The sequence below is a fragment of the Apis mellifera genome, linkage group LG2 (genome assembly GCF_003254395.2).
Source record: "Apis mellifera strain DH4 linkage group LG2, Amel_HAv3.1, whole genome shotgun sequence".
Lineage (NCBI taxonomy): Eukaryota > Metazoa > Arthropoda > Insecta > Hymenoptera > Apidae > Apis > Apis mellifera.
The window spans coordinates 15,762,514-15,781,043 of record NC_037639.1 but is presented as its reverse complement, the minus strand read 5'-3'; the positions used below and the strand labels follow the sequence as shown (position 1 = coordinate 15,781,043).

Genomic DNA, 18,530 nt, shown 5'->3' with positions numbered 1-18,530 from the left:
CTTTCATCTCCTCCTATTTTGTTCATCTTCCTGTTAGATCGAGATCACACGAACAAATCAATGTCGAAAACGTTTCGTTTGGATTTTTTTACATACGTGTGCAAAATTTATATATAAAACTTAAACTGCATAATTCTGAATCGAAAGTAAAAAGGAAATAAAAAAAAAAACAAATCGCAAAAGATAAAAAAAAGAAGAAGCAAAAATTGAAGGAATATAAAAAAGTAGAAAAAAGAAAGATTTGATCGTCTGTTCGATCGATGAGAAAGAAAGCAAAATCAATTCGGTATATAGATCTTTTCTTGTCACTATCTCTTATAATACATTTTCACGCCTTTTTATTGAAAAATTTTTTCAACGATCAAAAATTAATTATTGACAATTAAAGAGTATCATTAAAGATTCGAGTCGCTTATATTTTTATATATGATCGTCCGAACGAACATAATAACGATAATAAACTGTACCATATGTGTTTACAATTGAAAAAGTGTTCAAATACGCTGTGAATAAAATGAGCTCGATTGTCTCAAATTTTAATTAAAATGTATGCTATTCTTTCGCTTCTATGAATTTGAAACATCATTACTGGTTGTTCGTTCGTTCGTTCGTTCGTTCGTTCGTTCGTGATGTTTAAGATACGTGATAAATTCTATCTGCTTCTCTAATATTCGTCCGAAGGAACAAATCGATGTATTTACGCTTAACGATCTCATGACCGTGTAGCATAGCTGGATTCGTAATTCTAAATGTGCGTTGAATGTTACATTATTAATCCACCTTGGAAATCGGTCGGTAAACTAAACTGTATTCAAAGAGTGCATTGGTTATCCAACGATTTATTTTTTACCAACCGTGCACATTTCGATTGCTGATTCTTCGATCGAATTTGCGATCGTTTCCTTATTATCAATAAATGATACGTTTTTCCTTAAAACAAGGGATTCTCTCTGAAATACGAAATCTCTTTTGCCATTCGTCTTTTCTTTAAGGAAAAAAAAAAAGGAAAAAAAAAAAAAGAAAAAAAAAAGAAAAAGAAAAAAAAGTGTCATATATATTCAATTATCGATATCAAATTCCTCAAATTAATTAATTACAAATGAATAATTTATTCAGTTTGCGATATTAATCCCTATTGATATATTTATTCTTGTAGACAAGAAAGAAGGATAGCAGAATAAACTGTTTACATGTTTCGAATCAAAATTATTTAAAAATATAGAAGAAAAAAATTTTTAATTTAATTTTATTCTTATATTTGATGTATCGCTTAATATTAAATTATGATATTACCATCACAAGAATGAATAATTTGCAATTGAAAAAAAAAAAAAAAATGCATGATATAAGAATTGTGTATTTTGCACAAAAATATGATTTAATGTTATATATATATTTATAAATTATATACATATAAAATTAATTTACATGCAAAAATTTGCATATGTTAAATTATACAACATTTACATATAAAATTAATTCTAATTGATATCTCGTGTTGTCTCGACTCTATTTTGACAGAATTTACATATGAAATTTAATTTATGATATTGTAGCTTTTTATTAAGAGCATATTTTTAATGATCTATTGCCGTTTTGTTAGAATTCTATTTAATCTTTTCAATGATCATATTCGTTGCAATCCATTTCGTTGTTACTGTTCAAATATAATTATAACAATATTATCGAAGATCAGTGTCGCGCAAAACTGTCATTAATGAAAAAAAAAAAAAAATGCTGAAATCGCCAGTATGCGTTAAATTGTGTGGTATGTGAATGAATGAACTCGCATTATGCAATCCTTCTTGTAAATTTTAAATATAACGAATCCTGTGAAAACATTTTTCTCTTTTTGGGCTCAATTTACCTGAGTCATTGGCAGTTCGTGTCAAAAAATAAATTGATTCGTTAAAAGAAGATTCGTTCTGTGTTCATTATTTTAAGATAATCGTGTATCTTATATTAAAAACCTAAATTACGAAAAACATTAAAAATATACAAATTTTTTATTTAATTCATATCTCTTGATCAATTATACTTTAAAAATATTCGTTCATGTGTTATTTAAAAATATTATTATAAATTTGTTAAAACAATTTTTAACAATAATCTTCAATACGAAAAAAATTCTGCCACCTATTGAGGAATTCTAGAAATATATATTTTCATGGTTTATCTATATATTATTTAGTTCATGCTTCGCAAAACGCAAAGTGTGGATTAATTGTGTTTATCAGTATCGTAATTATAATTAGAATTTATAATGCCGTTGGAAAATTTAGAAGAAGAGGGTTTAGAGAAAAATCCCAATTTGGAATTGGCCCAAACAAAATTTTTATTAAGTCTGCCAGAACATAAGGATGATCCATATTTAAAGAACAAACTGTTAGATGCCATTAAAGCAGAAAGTGAGATTGCACTTTTTACATTTAAATTAATTATTTCATTTTATTTATATAATATAAATATAATTTCAATAACAAATTAAACATTCGATATTTAAGATTTAATTGATATTTTTATATAAATAGAAACTAAAGAAATTGTCATAATATTTATTTTAACCTTCTTATTTCTTTTTATTATTAATCATTTCTTTCACATAGTTTTAATGCAATAATTTTCTTTTTCTTTCTTTTCTTTTATTAATAGATATATTTCTTCATTATTAGACAATCACATTTTTCATTATTATTCTTCATTTTCAAATTTTAAATTATATATTTATAAATACATAATATTATATTATTACAATCATATATTAAATTAAAATGATAAATAATGAGAATATTTTAACATTATTTTAAAATATATAATCATTTCTTTCTAGATATGGCTCCATTTTATGAAGAAGTTTGTAAAGATTTGAATTGGCCGGTCGATGATACTCTTTTAACTTCTATGAAAACTAAGAATATGGAACAATTGAAAGAATTAGATGATGCAATTGAAGATGCTGAAAAGAATTTAGGTGAAATGGAAGTGAGAGAAGCTAATCTTAAAAAATCAGAACATTTATGTAGAATAGGTGATAAGGAAGGTTCCATTTCGGCATTCAAAAAAACTTACGATAAAACTGTATCATTAGGACATAGATTAGATATTGTATTTCATAACATTAGAATTGGATTATTTTATTTAGATCATGATCATGTTACAAGAAATATAGAAAAAGCTAAAAGGTATATATATACATATATCTAAATTTGAAAAAATTACTGATTCAATAGAATAATATATCTTAGTTACATCATCTAAATATCATCTTTCTTTTTAGTTTAATAGAAGAAGGTGGTGATTGGGATAGACGAAATCGTTTAAAGGTATATCAAGGAACATATTGTATAGCTGTTCGTGATTTCAAAGAAGCTGCAAATTTCTTTTTGGATACAATTAGCACATTCACTAGTTATGAGCTTATGGATTATAATACGTTCGTGAGATACACCGTATATTTAAGTATGATAAGTTTACCTAGGAATGAACTTAGAGATAAGATTATCAAAGGTTCAGAAATTTTGGAAGTGCTTCATAGTAATCCAGATGTCAAGGATTATTTATTTTCTTTATATAATTGTCAATATGCTGATTTCTTTAAAAATTTAGGTACTAAGATAATTTTTTTATTTAAGCATTGAAATTTTTTAAATCAATATATTATTTTATTCTAATATTTGAATATATTTGCAGCACATGTCGAAGGTTTATTACGTAGAGATTACTTAATTTTTCCTCATTATCGATATTATGTTAGAGAAATGCGTATTCTCGCTTATACACAACTTCTAGAATCTTATAGATCTTTAACGCTTCAGTATATGGCTGAAGCATTTGGTGTTACGGTAGAATATATTGATCAGTAAGTTTTGCAATGATTTTTATTTCTATTATTCCATATTTAGTTATTATTTATTTAATATATTTTATTTATATATATATAATTATTTTTACAGAGAATTATCACGTTTTATTGCTGCCGGAAGATTGCATTGTAAAGTTGATCGCGTTGGTGGTGTAGTTGAAACTAATAGACCAGATAGTAAAAATTGGCAATATCAAGCTATGGTTAAACAAGGTGATTTGCTACTTAATAGGGTTCAAAAGTTATCGCGTGTTATTAATATTTAAGTAAACGGAAAATAAATCATGACATCATATTTTAACATCTACTTATTGTCTGATGTGTTCTTGAAGTATTTGAAATTTTATTATTTTACCCTTTAATTTTGTATCAAAGATTTAATATAATTTTCAATTTTTACGATAGAAATATACATCTTAAATGTCATCTCTGACAAATTCTGATTTTAATTATCCTGTCTTTCCAAATTTTTAATGATTTCTTTGAAATAATTTACAATCGTTTTTTTTCAAACTTAAAAAGATGACACTGATTTTTTTTTTTTGAATATTAACTATTGAATATAACTTGATATTAATCAATGATATATTTTATAATTTCCACTATTATTTGTATTCAAAATATAAAGTCATAAATTATATATTTGACAATATTTAAAATAAGTCTTTTTTTTATAACTTAACTTTTTTATAAGTAATGTTAATTCTTCTATCAAAATATTTGTAAATATATTTTTATAATCTACATATAAAATACAAAAAAGATTATATTTAAGTTTATATATTCAACATAAAAAATAATTGAATTTATGGATGTACAATTTATATGTCCATTTGTAACTATAAAATGTCATGTAAAGTTAATGTAAGTTTTAATATATCATTCAATCGAATTCTCTTTAAAGAAAATATTATTGCATTTTGTAATAATTTTAGGGACAAAAGTCGAAATAAGCAAAAATTTTATATTAAATTTGTTTAGAAGTTTGTTATTAAATTAATAACAATATCAATATTATCAAAATCTATTAATATATATGATTGAGTAATGCTATCAAAACAAAATAATATTTGATATGTTTTTTTAATCGTTGCAGTTCGTATTTAATATTAACGATTTATTTTATTGTAAAATAAAAGCTTTGATGAAGTAAATAACATTACTATATACTACATAATATATATAAAATTAATAAATATATTGTTAATACATGAAAAATTAATTAATTAAAAATTTAAAAAATGTTATCGATAAAAAATTAAAAAATTATTATATATTTCAAATGAACAACAATAAAATTATATATATAATATGAAACGGTTAAAGTTTAATTTTATATCCAAAATGATAAACATATTATATTTTAATCGATTATATAATATATATAAATAATTAATTTAATTAATTAAATCTGATGATCTAATCTAACAATTATTTAATTAATTAACAAAAATTCATTATTCATAGATTAACAAAAAGAATTTTAAAATACGCGCTATACAACTTTCTCGAAATAAAAAATGACGTGACTTTTACTTACATTGTCCATCGATGTTTATCATGTATCAGAAGAGAAGTAAATATATTAAGAAATTAGCATTTTTAAATTGATTTTAATGCAATTTATATGCATGATGTATATATTTTTTATTGAAAAGAAAAGATAAAAATATTATTTCTTTTTTTAAAGAATGTGAAAATTACGATTAATCTAATTAATTATTTTTGAACAACGATACGTTGATTTCATAAACTTTGCATGACGTCTGTTTTCGTCATCATCCAAAAATATCAAGACTTGTCGTGTAAAAATCGATTGATGTGCATTGTAAAAAATTAAATTATTTAATTCAATTTAAAATTGTGTATATTGTAATTATTATAATGGATAAAACAATATCGATAGCCGATGGATGGGAATTACCACCTCTTCGTAGTTTATATGATTTTCTTTTAGAATCCTCACGTTTTCAACTCCCTAATTTTAGAGATTTAGAAAAATGGGGCAATAGAGTAGCAAATAATCTTGTGTATTATCAAACCAATTATCTTTATATGTGTATTGCTATTATATTAGTTGTAGCGTAAGTAAAATAGCATGATTAAAATTTGTTTTGATAAAGGTTATAAATTTTTATGATATTATATGTTTTTAATCATTTAGATCAGTGCATCCAGTGAAAATGATTGTTGGTATAACAGCAGCAATGGCAATATGGGGTGAATGTATTTATTTATTTAGTGAAAAAGAATCATTGCTTAAATTTAAACGAACATATCCCCAAGTTGGAGTAATTCTTACTATTATTTGTGGCTCTTTTGTTATTTATACTATAAATTCAGTTCTTTTTGTATTATTTGGCATTTTATTGTCATTCTGCGGTAAGTTTTTTTTATATAAAGTATATGATAGAAAAGAAAATTATATAATGAATTATTTATAATAATGCAAAACTATAATTAATTTGTATTAATGTAAAGATTTAATGTTAATTTTTTAGTGATTTTTATACATGCATCTTTGAGATTAAGAAACGTGAAGAACAAACTTGCTAACAAAATAGAGGGTATGGGATTGAAACGTACGCCAATGGGAGTTATCTTAAATTATTTTGGTATGAAAGAAGAATTCTTTACATAAATTGGTATTGATTCAATTGTTAATGAAAGGTATACTTTTGTATGTTCTTTCGAAATTATATATACATGCATGCATATGTATATATACATGCATATATATATTTACTTATTTATGACAGTTAAGATCCATTGTTAATCTTAGAATTAGTTAAGAATAGAAAAACTAATATATAATGTTGAGATACGATTTCTGATTATAATTCAATTACTTTTATAATTGTATTACAATACCATAATTTATATGTGATATAATTTCCTTGATATATACTCATTTTATTACATTTTATGTGTAAATTAATAAGTTAAAATTTAAAAATCAATTAATGTCAATAATTGTAGGAATATATAAAATCTGTGATTTTATAATAATGATTTTATATTTTTTACTATTAAATCTATATAATAATTTTACATAAAAAAATTTATCAAATCATGTATTATTTAGTCTGTTTAATATACTTATGTACATAATATATCTGTATTAAATATATTTATTCTTGAATATTATATATTATAATTACATATAACATACATAAAGAAAAAGGTTTATATCATGAATATTTTTAAGATTTCTATTAACTATTTATTGTTACATTAAATTTTGCATTATTATTTCTTATTTCATTACGCAGAACATACGAGTGGTATAACCTTGCGCACACAAAAAACCTGTAATCAATCGCTTCACTAATAATCAGCTTCATACAACAAATTGTAACAACGTTTGGCAGTGAATATGTGTCATTAACAGTCGGATGCTGCTAAAGTCACAGAAAAATGTTTGTGGATAATTAGGTGAGAGTTACATATATAAAAAATTTTACATAGTTGCAAAGAACAGAACTACATTTTGAATTTACTCACACAAAAATTCTTTCTTATCATTAATATCTATATTATAAAATAATAATCATATTTAAGTAGTTGCAACAAATGGATATGAACTATGTAAATTACCCTAAAAATAGGTTGTCTATTTATAAGTCATATGAATATAACTGACATACATTGTACTGAACATATACATGTAATATAAAATAATATAAATAAATAATTTTATGTAATTTGTACAAATCTTACAATATATGTAAGATACAAAAATTTAATATTATCCAATATAAATTTTTTATTCAAATATATAAATAAAATTTAATAATAAAAAAAACTTATTTATTTCAGTCTTTTTTAAACTGAAAACTTATAATTATATGGATATGAAAGTATAGAAACTTATTTTGTAATTAATTGTTTTTGAATGTGTTTTTGAAAAATGAATAATTTCATTTATATAAAAGTCAATCGAATTTCTATAATTTATTCATTTTATGTAAAATATTTTAAGAATTATTGAATATTGAATAATGAATAATATTGAATATTGAATAACAAATATAATGATTTTGGAATTATACATAAATAAATTGAACATTTATGGTCACAATGCATTTCTACATACTTTAAGATTCATAATATTTATCGAACTTATAATATATTTTCTCCCTAATGTAATAAGATAAAAAGTGATACTCGCGCTATAATGTATCATCTGCAATAGAGTATAACATATTTTTTATTATTTAAATATCATTTAATTTTTTGAAACATATACAAACGCACTTACCTAATCGCACCACTATATCTTTGTAATAAATACTGTGTTTGCTGGAAATAAAATCGTATCTGATAAATATGTTTGTGGTGGAAGCGCTCCAATATTTGTTTTCGGAAATGGTACTAAATAAGTATGATTGGTTGATGCATAACCCATATTTTCCATTGTATTTATGAATTTCTATAAAGAAAAAAAAAGTTAATGTATATAATTATATACATTATAATTTACAACTTCTAAATATATTGTTAACAAAAATTTTATAATTACTTCTACTGTATCAGTGGTGGACATTGACACTGTTTCTTTCTTACCATTTGGCAGTCTTAAACAAAGTCTTATAACAGATTCATTATCTATAAGAAAAATATATTTTTTATTAATTTAAAAATATCATTTAATATCATTTAATAAAGTTTAATAAATTAAATTGATTAAATTAAAACGATTTATTAAAATTAATAATTTTTTACCGCTTTTAATTTCGTTAAAATCAGATTTCAATTTATACGATTGCTCATCCTATAATGATAAATGTATATTAATTTTAATTAATTATATATATTAAATTATGTGCATATTTTAATATACCTTTGAACTTGTTTCCTGATTTGCTTCATTTGATTCGTTCATTTTTCTTTTTTTACTTATATTTTCAGATGTATCAAGAGATATATTTGTACTTGAACTTTGAATAGATGTTAGATCATTCTTAATATTTATATTATCTGTATAATAATCTTGTAATATAAATAAAAGAAGTATTAAACATCTAAAATATTTTATAAATATCACTTACCTGTGTCATTTAAATTATCAATTGTATGTTTAAATGGCTTAATAGTACTATTACTACAATCCTATAAATAAAAATAATTATTTATGTAATAATTTTTAAAATAAATAAAAATCAAAACATTTTATTAATAATTTAGTGAATTTAAATTTTTTTTTTCTATACATACTGATGAATTAGATGAAGAACATTCTTTTGTTGTTGTGGCAGTGCAAGTATTCCATTCTTTAGAATGAACTGAATCACTTGATACACATTCCGGGGATGGATGAGAACTTAACATATCATTTAAAGCAGATATTAAAATATCTACAGTAATATGATTGTAAGTTTTCATACATTCTCCTGTTCTAGGATCTATTACTGCTAAATAAGGATATTCATATACATCATATAAATGTACGTAGCGATTTCCATCACTTGTATTTGACAAAACCTATTTAGAAAAACATAATATTATATATATATAATATATATATATATATATTATACATATATTCTATAATCTTAATATAAATTTAAATATATTTAAATATTTTATTATATTAGATAACTTACTTGCCACAAAACAAAATGATCCTTTACAATTTCTTGAATTTGTTGATTGGACCATACATCTCTATTAAGGATTTGACAAGAAAATTCTTGAGAATTTTGAATATTTACAAGTAACCAACGATTTAATGATTTGGCATGTTCACGGGCTTCCATAAAAGAACCCAAAAAGAGAATATCACATGGTGGACGAAATAAATCTTCCAATCTTTTTGATTTGCAATAAGATATTTGTTTAACTCCAGCTACTTTTCGGGCCATTTCTTCTTCTTGCCGTTCTATATAACATTATTATATTCAATAATGATACTATTGAACATAATCTATTATATATTAATAAAATATTAAAATAAAATAATATTTACGAGTCTCTACGGCAAAATCTCTGAATCTGTCAAATACATTAGTGGACAATCTTGGAAGAGAACATATTGGACCAGATGGCACTAATACTTCCTGCATAGGTAAAATAGGAGGTCTCACTTCTGGTTCTGGATCAGGTGTACATAATGGTTCTGGTGCTTGGCTACCATCAAACATTAAACTTATTGCAGTTTCTACATTTCCATCAGCTAATGATAAATATTGACGAGCTGTTGCCTCACTTTCCCCTAATAATTGATATATAATAATTATATAAAATAATTTATTAATATTATTTAAACATAGATTAAGATATAATAAATATGTTATTTGGAAATTTTTCAAACAATAAACATTTATGCAAAATATGCTTATATAATTTTTCATATATTAAATATTAAAATAACGTTACTTACCCGTCACTTCTATAAATTTTTCAATAAGTTCTTGATCCATTATGTTTCTAAATTACAAAGATGTGGAAAATAAAATATATAAATATTAACATAATTTATAAATTAATATTAATTACATGACATTTCATGTCGTTTAAGAATTGATTTTAAATTTAATATTCCGTAATCTTTACATTGTAATGATGTGAAGCGTCGTTCATGTCCTACGTTGAACACAAAAAGGTTGTCTGCACTGTGATTCAATATTCAACGATTTCAGAAATATTATAGTCATAAACAAAATATAAGATAGATCTAATATCACTATATTTTTATAATATACTTTAGTTATATAATTAAGTTTATCTATTTATTTAATATGTAAGTAATTAACAATATTTCATATATCTTACAATACCAGAAGCTAAAATTAAAATTATAATTATAATCAGCATAAAAATAGAGTAAATAAAGACAGAAAATATAAATTTATACAATGAACATTGAGTTCATCCTTTCTTTATTGTATTACATATCTTATAATAATTTACTAATTCTTTTAATTTTAACTAATTATAATAAACTAATTTCAAATATTATATTGTTATAAATTATTATAAATAAATTAATTTAAAATATTATAAATTAAATGGAGTTTCTTTTATGTTAAAATATTTCATAAAATAATATACGTATGTAATAAATACTATTAAAATGAATTTCAATATTTATTTATTGTTACGTTATACTTTAAATTAAATATGTCCTTCATATTTATCATATTCTATGATATTCCAACTTCGTTATATATATATATATATATATATATATATATATATACTACAAATAAAATACAAGAGAAATATAATTTAAAGGAATTTTGCAATTGCGCAGATTTTAAAAATAATTTCTTAAATGTATTTTTATAGATATATGTATATTAAATGAATTTATAGATTTTTTAACTACTATAAGAAGTTAACTGACTAAATATAAATAAATATATGATTAATCATATATGATTCTCTAGAGCGAAAAAAAAGTAAAAGAACAAGTATAAATAAAAAGAAGAAATAGCAAAAAAAGAAAATTGATTAAAAATTAAGAATTAATCATTTAATCTATTTTTATTCTTTTTCCACTATTTTGTTTTTTAATTTTTTGAGCGATGACAATTATAATGTATTTTAATCTTTAATGTAAAAGATATATATATATATATATATATATATATTATATTTTTAACTTTATGATGTATTTCTTTTAGAATAATAACTTCATAAAAATAATTTTTTTTTAATAAATATTTTTTCAAATATTTATATAAATTGCTCATATAAATAATAATTATACGTAAAATGTATTTCACATATGTTTATAAAATATTCCAAATATAACAGAATATTTATTCTATTTATTTGTATTTTATTATTGAAATTTAATTTTAATTCTAGCTATTAACTAATAATTAAATAATAATAATTCCAATGTTTTGTAACTCTAAACCGAATCGGTTATACTAAGAATGATACTAAAGTGATAATAAGATTTTAGAGGTACCGGAAAAAAAATATATTGAATGTATGATTTATTTTATATTTTGCCGTTGTCTTTTTTTACATTTCAATTTTAGATTTTGAATTTGGAGTGACTTACAGTTATAGTTACAAATGACAAAGAATGATTAGTCATGGAGGAATATTTAACTTTGATTCTTAAAGAAAATCGCTTAAAAGTGAACAAAGAAAAACTTGCAAGTAAGAGTTGCTATTTTGCATCTCTTTTTTCTCATAATTTTAATGATTCTCATAACAAGGAACATGTTATTAATTATGACATTGCTTTATATACTTTACAGGTTATTTTTGTGATTTACATTAGATAAGTAGAAAAATTTGTTTATGTTATTATGGTAATTATGTAATTTTTATATTTTTAGAATTTTGTCGAATGGATCCATAATGAGCAACGTGTAGATATTTATTATCATTCCATAAAAGTGTCTATGACAAAGTTTTTACAAGATAATTTTATAGAATTATTGAATTTATTACAGTTGAGTGTATTATTTATCGTTGATGAATTAATAAATGATATTATAGAAATTATAGTTTTATGTTGGTTATTACCAGAGAAAGTAATTGATATATGGTTGTTAGCACAAGAGTTGAACATAAAACCATTACGAGACATTTGTCTGTCTGTTTGTTTAGACCGTTTCAAGGAGCTTCCTTTATCTATGCTTATTGAATTAACTACAGATAATATTAATCAATTAATTCAAAATATTAATGTGAGATCTAGTAAAAATTATTTGTATTTTGTAAGAAATAAATGGATGAAACATCATACGGTAAATAATATTTTTTTTCATATTTATACTTATATTTATGTAACTTTTATGATATATAAAATTTGAGATATTTTAACTACAGATATCAGATACCACAGATATTAAAGAAGAAAGGGAATATAAATTTATAAAGGGTACAGTTGTTTGTGAAAGAGATGATAGTAATGATAACAAAATTGCAAATTTGTATATTTGGGATAATAATATTTTATGTAAATCCATACAATTGAAAAGTATTCAATATCCAGAGAAATGGATAAATGGAATGCAAGTTACTGGTAGAGGTGTGTTTACTAATAAGTTCTACAGATTATTAAAAAAAAAAAAATTTCTAATCATCAGAAATATTGCTTCAGGTTTCAGTGTATATACAATTGGTGGAGAAGTAGGTTTAGAAGGTGGACAATTTAACGAAATTATTTCACGTTATTGCCTTTTATCTAAAAAATGGTATTATCAAGCAGAATTGCCAAATCCAAGGAGACATATGATCGCTGTATTTATAAGCAACAAATTGATTATAGTAGGTGGTGTGGGAAAGCACAGGGTGAAGTTACGTTCAGTTGATATTCTTGATATTCACACAGGTTAAAAATCGAATTGAGAGAATTATTTTTAAAAATTTTGGTTATAATGCACAAACGATTTCAGGTGAATGGAAAGAAGGCGCATATGTCCCTGAATGTTTTACAGAGGTTCCTCCTCATTGTGTTCTGAATGGAAGATTATTTTTTTTGAAATCGACACTTTATATTTATTATCCTGAAGATAATTATTGGCGTATCGTTAAGGGTTTGTACAGTAATCCTAATTTGCAAAGAGTAAATGCACTTCTTACATATGATTCAACGTTATTTTTGATCGGTAAATATGGAAAAATATATTTAAATATAAACTTGTAATACTTGTCTCTTTGTATGAAAACTTTTAACAATTTTCGTAAAATAATAATTTAGATATGGCGATTCTTCTAAGAATCGATATTACAAGAAGAAATTCTGTTTGTAAAAAAGAAGAATGTTTAAAAGGACGCGTTGATCATTCTTTATTAAGTTTTGTCGTATACAAAGATCGTTGGTGCGAGTTAAGATATGTAGAGATTAATCTAACTGGTATAATGATATTAAATGTTTCTGAAAACAATAATCAATTTTTGCATACAGAGATAAAAATGGGCCTTGAAGATTCTATTTCTCCCATGATGAATTGTTTTAATATTATAGATCCCCATACTTTATACGACACTGTTTAATAAAAATTTTTTGTATTTGAATATGATGTTAAATATTTTATGAAATTATAGTATATAAATAAATGATAAAAGGAAAATAAAAAAAATCAAATCAAATTTTATATTTGAATAATTTTTTATTTATCTGAAATTTTGTAACGGAAGCAGTCTTCAAACATGTATAACACGACAGTGCGTACGATTATATGGAATAAAAACGTACATCTCGGCAGTGTTAAATTTTATCGTCTAATCATCTAACAAGATAAAGTGTTGTTGGTGTTTCGACAATATACGAGGATGCTGGTTATCCTGCTATTTGATTATAACGAAAATTTTGTATGTTATACTGCCGTTTGTGTACGATTGTGTATTTAAAATATACTAATTCGTGTATACAGCAAAGCTCGTACTAGCGTATAGCGTGCTATCCGTATTTTTTAACGCTTTGGATTCGTTTTTCATCATATAACATTATTTGTTTTTTTTTTTTTTGTTTTGCGATATGATAAGCACACAAAAAGTAAATATAGCGTTCCATGATAATTTACATATAGAATAGCATGAATACAGTAATTTTCCAATTTTTTTTTTTTTATACACGAGCATTATGTTGCTTATAACCGCAATTATTTTCAAGTTGCACATTTATACAATTCATTTTTACATTTTTTTTTCTTATTGCCCTCCTGATAATATTTTAGAAACTGAAAAAAGATGTATTAAAAGAAATAAATATTGAAATTAGCGATCGATATTATGCTACTTTATATAGAAGAAATGATATGGACGTAACGTAAAAAGGAGAAATAGAAATTTTCGTCAAACCTTATTGCATCGTGACTTGTCATGTATGAAATCAGCGATTTCATTATTCATTAGCACTGGTAACATTCAGGGCGAAAGCAGCATTGGTCTCACCCTTTTTACCAATCGCACGAGCAACATACTGACCCACATCACTAGCTGTACATGACTTAATACGCAACTCAAACGATTTGTCACCATCTGAACTGAACAAATATCTGCTGCTAGATTCTGGGAGCGCTTTCCCATCTTTCAACCACGTTACTGTAACATTACAAATACAATAATATTTATTTGTATAAAAAAAAAAAAGGGGAAAAAAAGGAAAAAAAAATTACCAACGTTCTAAAACGTATATTAAATTTTTACAATGGAAAGAAATATTTTTGCTTACCTTTCAAAGGCGCGGTTTCAGTCTTGCATACGAATGTAACTGATTCGCCTTCGCTTACCGTTGCAGATTGTGGGAATGTCGCGAAGACTGGACTTTTCGGTTCCTCGTTTGGAACTATAGATAAAATTGCAAAATAAGAAGACATTTGCTTGATTACTTAATATATGTACAAGTAAAATAAATCATTCGAAAAATAATCGTTAATTTACCAAGAACATTTAATGTGCACGATGAGAAGCTTTCTCCTGCATCATTGAATGCCTCGCAGGTATAAGTACCAGAGTCTTCGGGGAAGATTTCGGCAATGTTCAATTTATAAATATTAGCTTCGCTGCTGTACTGGAAGTCTTTGCTAGGTTTGATTTCCTTATTGTTATGTAACCAGACCACGTCGAATTTTTTCGCACCGATTATTCTACAACTCAAGGTTACAGGTTCACCATCCTTTACGAACATACTGCTCACATGGTCTACGATCTTGGGAGGTTTATCATCGGTCTTTTTCTTCGAAGATCCACTCGTCATAGCTAAAATGCACGCATATTTATACAAAAATTCTTATCTTGTATTAGCAAAATGATTTTTTACTTACGTTTTACCGTTAATTTGCACGAGGTAGTTACGGTACCAATGCTGTTGCTTGCTTGACAAGAATATTCGCCCTCATCTTCAGGGAATACTTCGTTGATAACGAGAGTCGCGACACCGCCTTTATATTTTAAGCTCATGATTCCTGACGAACTCAGCGTCTAACGGAAAATGCTTATTAATTTTAAATTACAAAAATTCCATTTCAATATCATATACTTGCCTTGCCATTCTTGGACCAAGTTACTTGTGGTTCTGGATCACCGTCAACATTTACGCTAAGTTCTAACTGTTCGCCGTCATTAATAGTGAGATCGCTCAATTTCTTTGTGAATTTTGGTGCTCTCATAGATTCGTCCGGAGGATCTTAAGAAAAATCAGATTGTTTATTCGACGATACAATTATTTCGAAGAATACAAAATATTTTACTTACAGATCAATTCTTTCGTCGTACTTCTAGAACGAGATGGACTGCCGGTGCTATCAAGTCCATATTTCTTGACACTTCGTTTTTCTGTACTAGAGTCTGTAGCCTAAAAAAATTATACGCATCAAATATTCATCTTTCTTGCCTTTTTTTTAACGGATGCAATAATACTTTTTTTCTTTAGACTTACTTTATACGAAAATGAACTCGAGGAAGTGTTCTTGGCGGAAGAACTACTGTAGTTGTAACCCTGAGTGGTTGTAGAACTGTATCCACTATATCCACCAGCTTTATGCACTGTCACGATCGGCGGTGGTGCCGGTTTCAGCGGTTGCTCGATGAATTTTCGATCTAATAAAAAGATACAAATTTCTTTTTCCATTGGTAATTAACAAATGGATTATCATCAGATAAATTAACAAAATTAATTTTAAATTTGAATCGATAGGAAAATTAAAAATAATAAGGACTCTTTACCCCCGGAATGTAGGAGATCGTGCGCTAATTTAACTTGTTCCTCAGTTTCTCCAGTGCCTGAAAAAATTTTTTACAAGTGAATATCTTGTGACGAATATACGAATGAAAGGAAAAAGAAAAAGGAAAGTAAACTAACAATATACATTATATTTATACAATGGTTAAGTGAATCTCTTTTAAATTACCTTCGACAATGACTACGCAGCTGGTTTCGTCCTTTCCATGAACGTTGGTCGCGACGCAACGATATTTACCGCTATCTTCCGGTTTACAGTCGATTATTTCCATCGTGACCACACCGTCCGCGTGCGTCATCGGATAATGATATTTCGACAGTTCTTCTCTATCTTTGTACCATTTGACCGTTGGTGATGGATTGCCACTGAGGCAGCAGAGAAGTTTGCACGTTTGCCTGACTTGGATGACACGTGGTCGAAGAAGGAAGGTAAAGCTCGGTGCCGATTCAATAGTTTCTAACCAAACGTTGTAACCAAGTGGCTCTCTTCTTCGAACTGGATGTAGTTCTGGTCTGTACTTTGGAATCTCTTTAGGCAAAGCTGTAAAAATAATCGAGAGGAATAATCCCTGATCTACTTACTCTCTACAACGAGAACACAAAGCTTTTTAAAACGCTTACGTTGCACATTGAGGAAAACGACTTCCTCTCTGTAGCCATAATGATTCTCCGCTCTGATCACGTATTCCCCTCTGTCCTCCAGTTTCACCCTGTTGATAATGAACGTATAATCGTCGCCGTGATATCGTTTCATGAATTTCACGGATTGGCGGAGCTCCTGATTGTTGTGGAACCACGTAAGTGTCGGAGAGGCGATCGCGATCACGCGACACGTGAATTTGACGCTTTGTCCTTCGTACGCGAACGCACTTGTAGGTTTGATAACGAATCTGGGTGCCGCTTGTCGCCGATCTACAAAAAAGTGATTTTACGTGAGAAGAAAATTATGAAGAAAAATTATTCTTTTTCCTGGAACGACTATTCCTTACCGAAGCAGGAATCGTAGATCTTGTATTTGTCAATCAACAATTTCCTGAGCGAAGAATATTCGGCTAATCGACCAATGGGAAGAACATATTTATCCCAATTCTCATACTTGGCTCGTAGCCTGTCTCTGAAGTTCAGATATCGACTGCTCGCGATCGGTGTCGTGCGATTACTGTGATCGCCCGTTAACCATGGATGAAGAAGACATTCGTGGGCAGTCATGCGCTTTCTAAACGGGAAAATATATTTTTAAAATGCGCAAAATTTTATAGAGTATAATATATACATTTTTAACAAAGCGACATACTCTTTGTTCTTGATAAGTAATCGTCTAATGAAGTCTTTGCCTTCTTCGGATACATCGCGGAACGCCTCTTCGTCAAAGTCCCAATCGCAAGCTTTCACATTCTTCAACGTCTCGATGTCATTGTCTCCGGCAAACGGTGAAAGTCCGCTCAACCTGTAAAATTCATTTTTTTTTTTTAATCGAAAAAAGCGAAAGGGACACGCGGACGAAAATGATCAAGTATCGAGTATCATTCGCTTACAAAACATAGGCCAAAACGCCGCAAGCCCACATATCCGTGTAGAAACCGACCGGCTCGCGTTCCACGATTTCTGGCGCGGCAAATTCTGCCGTGCCGGTGCTGATTTTCACCACCTCGTTGGGATCGAGTTTCGTGGCCAAACCAAAATCGATCAATTTCACGTTGGTGCTGTTACGCGTCTGGCACATGATATTCTCAGGTTTGATGTCTGAAAGGGGAAGAAGAGCGAATTTAATATCAGAACCACTTTCTTATTGCACACATAAATCCAGGGTAAAGAGAATATTTTTCTCTCACCTAAATGTATAATGTTCTTCTCGTGCATGTGTTTCACGCCTTCGCAAATCTGTCTCATGTAGTTGATAACTTCTGCCTCGGACATGGTGTAACCTTCTGCCGTGATTCTCTCGAACAGTTCACCACCGGATAAGCTGCGAATGGAAGAAATTAGATGAGCGAGAGAAAATGAAAAGAAACA

General features: G+C 26.4%; 5 protein-coding genes across 56 annotated transcripts in view; 3 read left to right on the top strand and 2 right to left on the bottom strand.

Annotated features, from left to right (window-relative positions):
* The first annotated feature begins 2,174 nt into the window (after positions 1-2,174).
* LOC552319 (26S proteasome non-ATPase regulatory subunit 6) lies at positions 2,175-4,288 on the top strand. Its single transcript, XM_006568751.3, has 5 exons — positions 2,175-2,408; positions 2,831-3,182; positions 3,278-3,606; positions 3,691-3,859; positions 3,954-4,288. The coding sequence occupies exons 1-5, from the start codon at positions 2,264-2,266 to the stop codon at positions 4,126-4,128; spliced, it is 1,170 nt and encodes a 389-aa protein (XP_006568814.1). The 5' UTR covers positions 2,175-2,263; the 3' UTR covers positions 4,129-4,288.
* Positions 4,289-5,394: 1,106 nt separating this feature from the next.
* Positions 5,395-7,581, top strand: LOC410130 (PRA1 family protein 3). Of its 2 annotated transcripts, none has more exons than XM_393613.6 (4): positions 5,395-5,946; positions 6,027-6,244; positions 6,364-6,532; positions 7,135-7,581. In XM_393613.6, exons 1-3 carry the CDS (start codon positions 5,747-5,749, stop codon positions 6,501-6,503), a joined length of 558 nt encoding a protein of 185 aa, XP_393613.1. In that variant the 5' UTR covers positions 5,395-5,746; the 3' UTR covers positions 6,504-6,532; positions 7,135-7,581. The 2 variants fall into 2 exon arrangements, with proteins under 2 accessions (XP_393613.1, XP_003251320.1); XM_003251272.3 differs by having other exon boundaries at positions 6,364-6,477; positions 7,135-7,572.
* A 297-nt stretch (positions 7,582-7,878) lies between these two features.
* On the bottom strand, positions 7,879-10,537 carry LOC409820 (UBX domain-containing protein 7). Its single transcript, XM_006568752.3, has 11 exons — positions 10,418-10,537; positions 10,245-10,291; positions 9,831-10,076; positions 9,469-9,743; positions 9,080-9,346; positions 8,914-8,974; positions 8,706-8,842; positions 8,588-8,636; positions 8,385-8,470; positions 8,124-8,294; positions 7,879-8,048 (listed from the first exon to the last, which is right to left on the bottom strand). The coding sequence occupies exons 2-10, from the start codon at positions 10,282-10,284 to the stop codon at positions 8,136-8,138; spliced, it is 1,320 nt and encodes a 439-aa protein (XP_006568815.1). The 5' UTR covers positions 10,285-10,291; positions 10,418-10,537; the 3' UTR covers positions 7,879-8,048; positions 8,124-8,135.
* Positions 10,538-11,639: 1,102 nt separating this feature from the next.
* LOC725828 lies at positions 11,640-14,330 on the top strand. Of its 2 annotated transcripts, none has more exons than XM_001121629.5 (7): positions 11,640-11,779; positions 11,857-12,081; positions 12,163-12,576; positions 12,659-12,860; positions 12,933-13,163; positions 13,228-13,440; positions 13,533-14,330. In XM_001121629.5, the coding sequence occupies exons 2-7, from the start codon at positions 11,914-11,916 to the stop codon at positions 13,826-13,828; spliced, it is 1,524 nt and encodes a 507-aa protein (XP_001121629.2). In that variant the 5' UTR covers positions 11,640-11,779; positions 11,857-11,913; the 3' UTR covers positions 13,829-14,330. The 2 variants fall into 2 exon arrangements, with proteins under 2 accessions (XP_001121629.2, XP_006568819.1); XM_006568756.3 differs by having other exon boundaries at positions 11,695-11,779; positions 11,857-11,980.
* LOC409821 (twitchin) overlaps positions 14,090-18,530 on the bottom strand; it is a 74,638-nt gene continuing 70,197 nt past the window's right edge. For all 50 annotated transcript variants that reach the window (XM_026438858.1, XM_026438902.1, XM_026438905.1 and 47 more), the window contains 15 exons: positions 18,350-18,483; positions 18,053-18,260; positions 17,812-17,964; positions 17,507-17,733; positions 17,139-17,429; positions 16,687-17,058; positions 16,502-16,558; positions 16,215-16,375; positions 16,031-16,130; positions 15,820-15,962; positions 15,601-15,757; positions 15,218-15,535; positions 15,009-15,122; positions 14,636-14,878; positions 14,090-14,514 (listed from right to left, as the gene is read on the bottom strand). In XM_026438858.1, the coding sequence (XP_026294643.1) occupies positions 14,679-14,878; positions 15,009-15,122; positions 15,218-15,535; positions 15,601-15,757; positions 15,820-15,962; positions 16,031-16,130; positions 16,215-16,375; positions 16,502-16,558; positions 16,687-17,058; positions 17,139-17,429; positions 17,507-17,733; positions 17,812-17,964; positions 18,053-18,260; positions 18,350-18,483 (2,635 nt within the window). In that variant the 3' untranslated portion in view covers positions 14,090-14,514; positions 14,636-14,678. The remainder of the gene's footprint in view (positions 14,515-14,635; positions 14,879-15,008; positions 15,123-15,217; positions 15,536-15,600; positions 15,758-15,819; positions 15,963-16,030; positions 16,131-16,214; positions 16,376-16,501; positions 16,559-16,686; positions 17,059-17,138; positions 17,430-17,506; positions 17,734-17,811; positions 17,965-18,052; positions 18,261-18,349; positions 18,484-18,530) is intronic.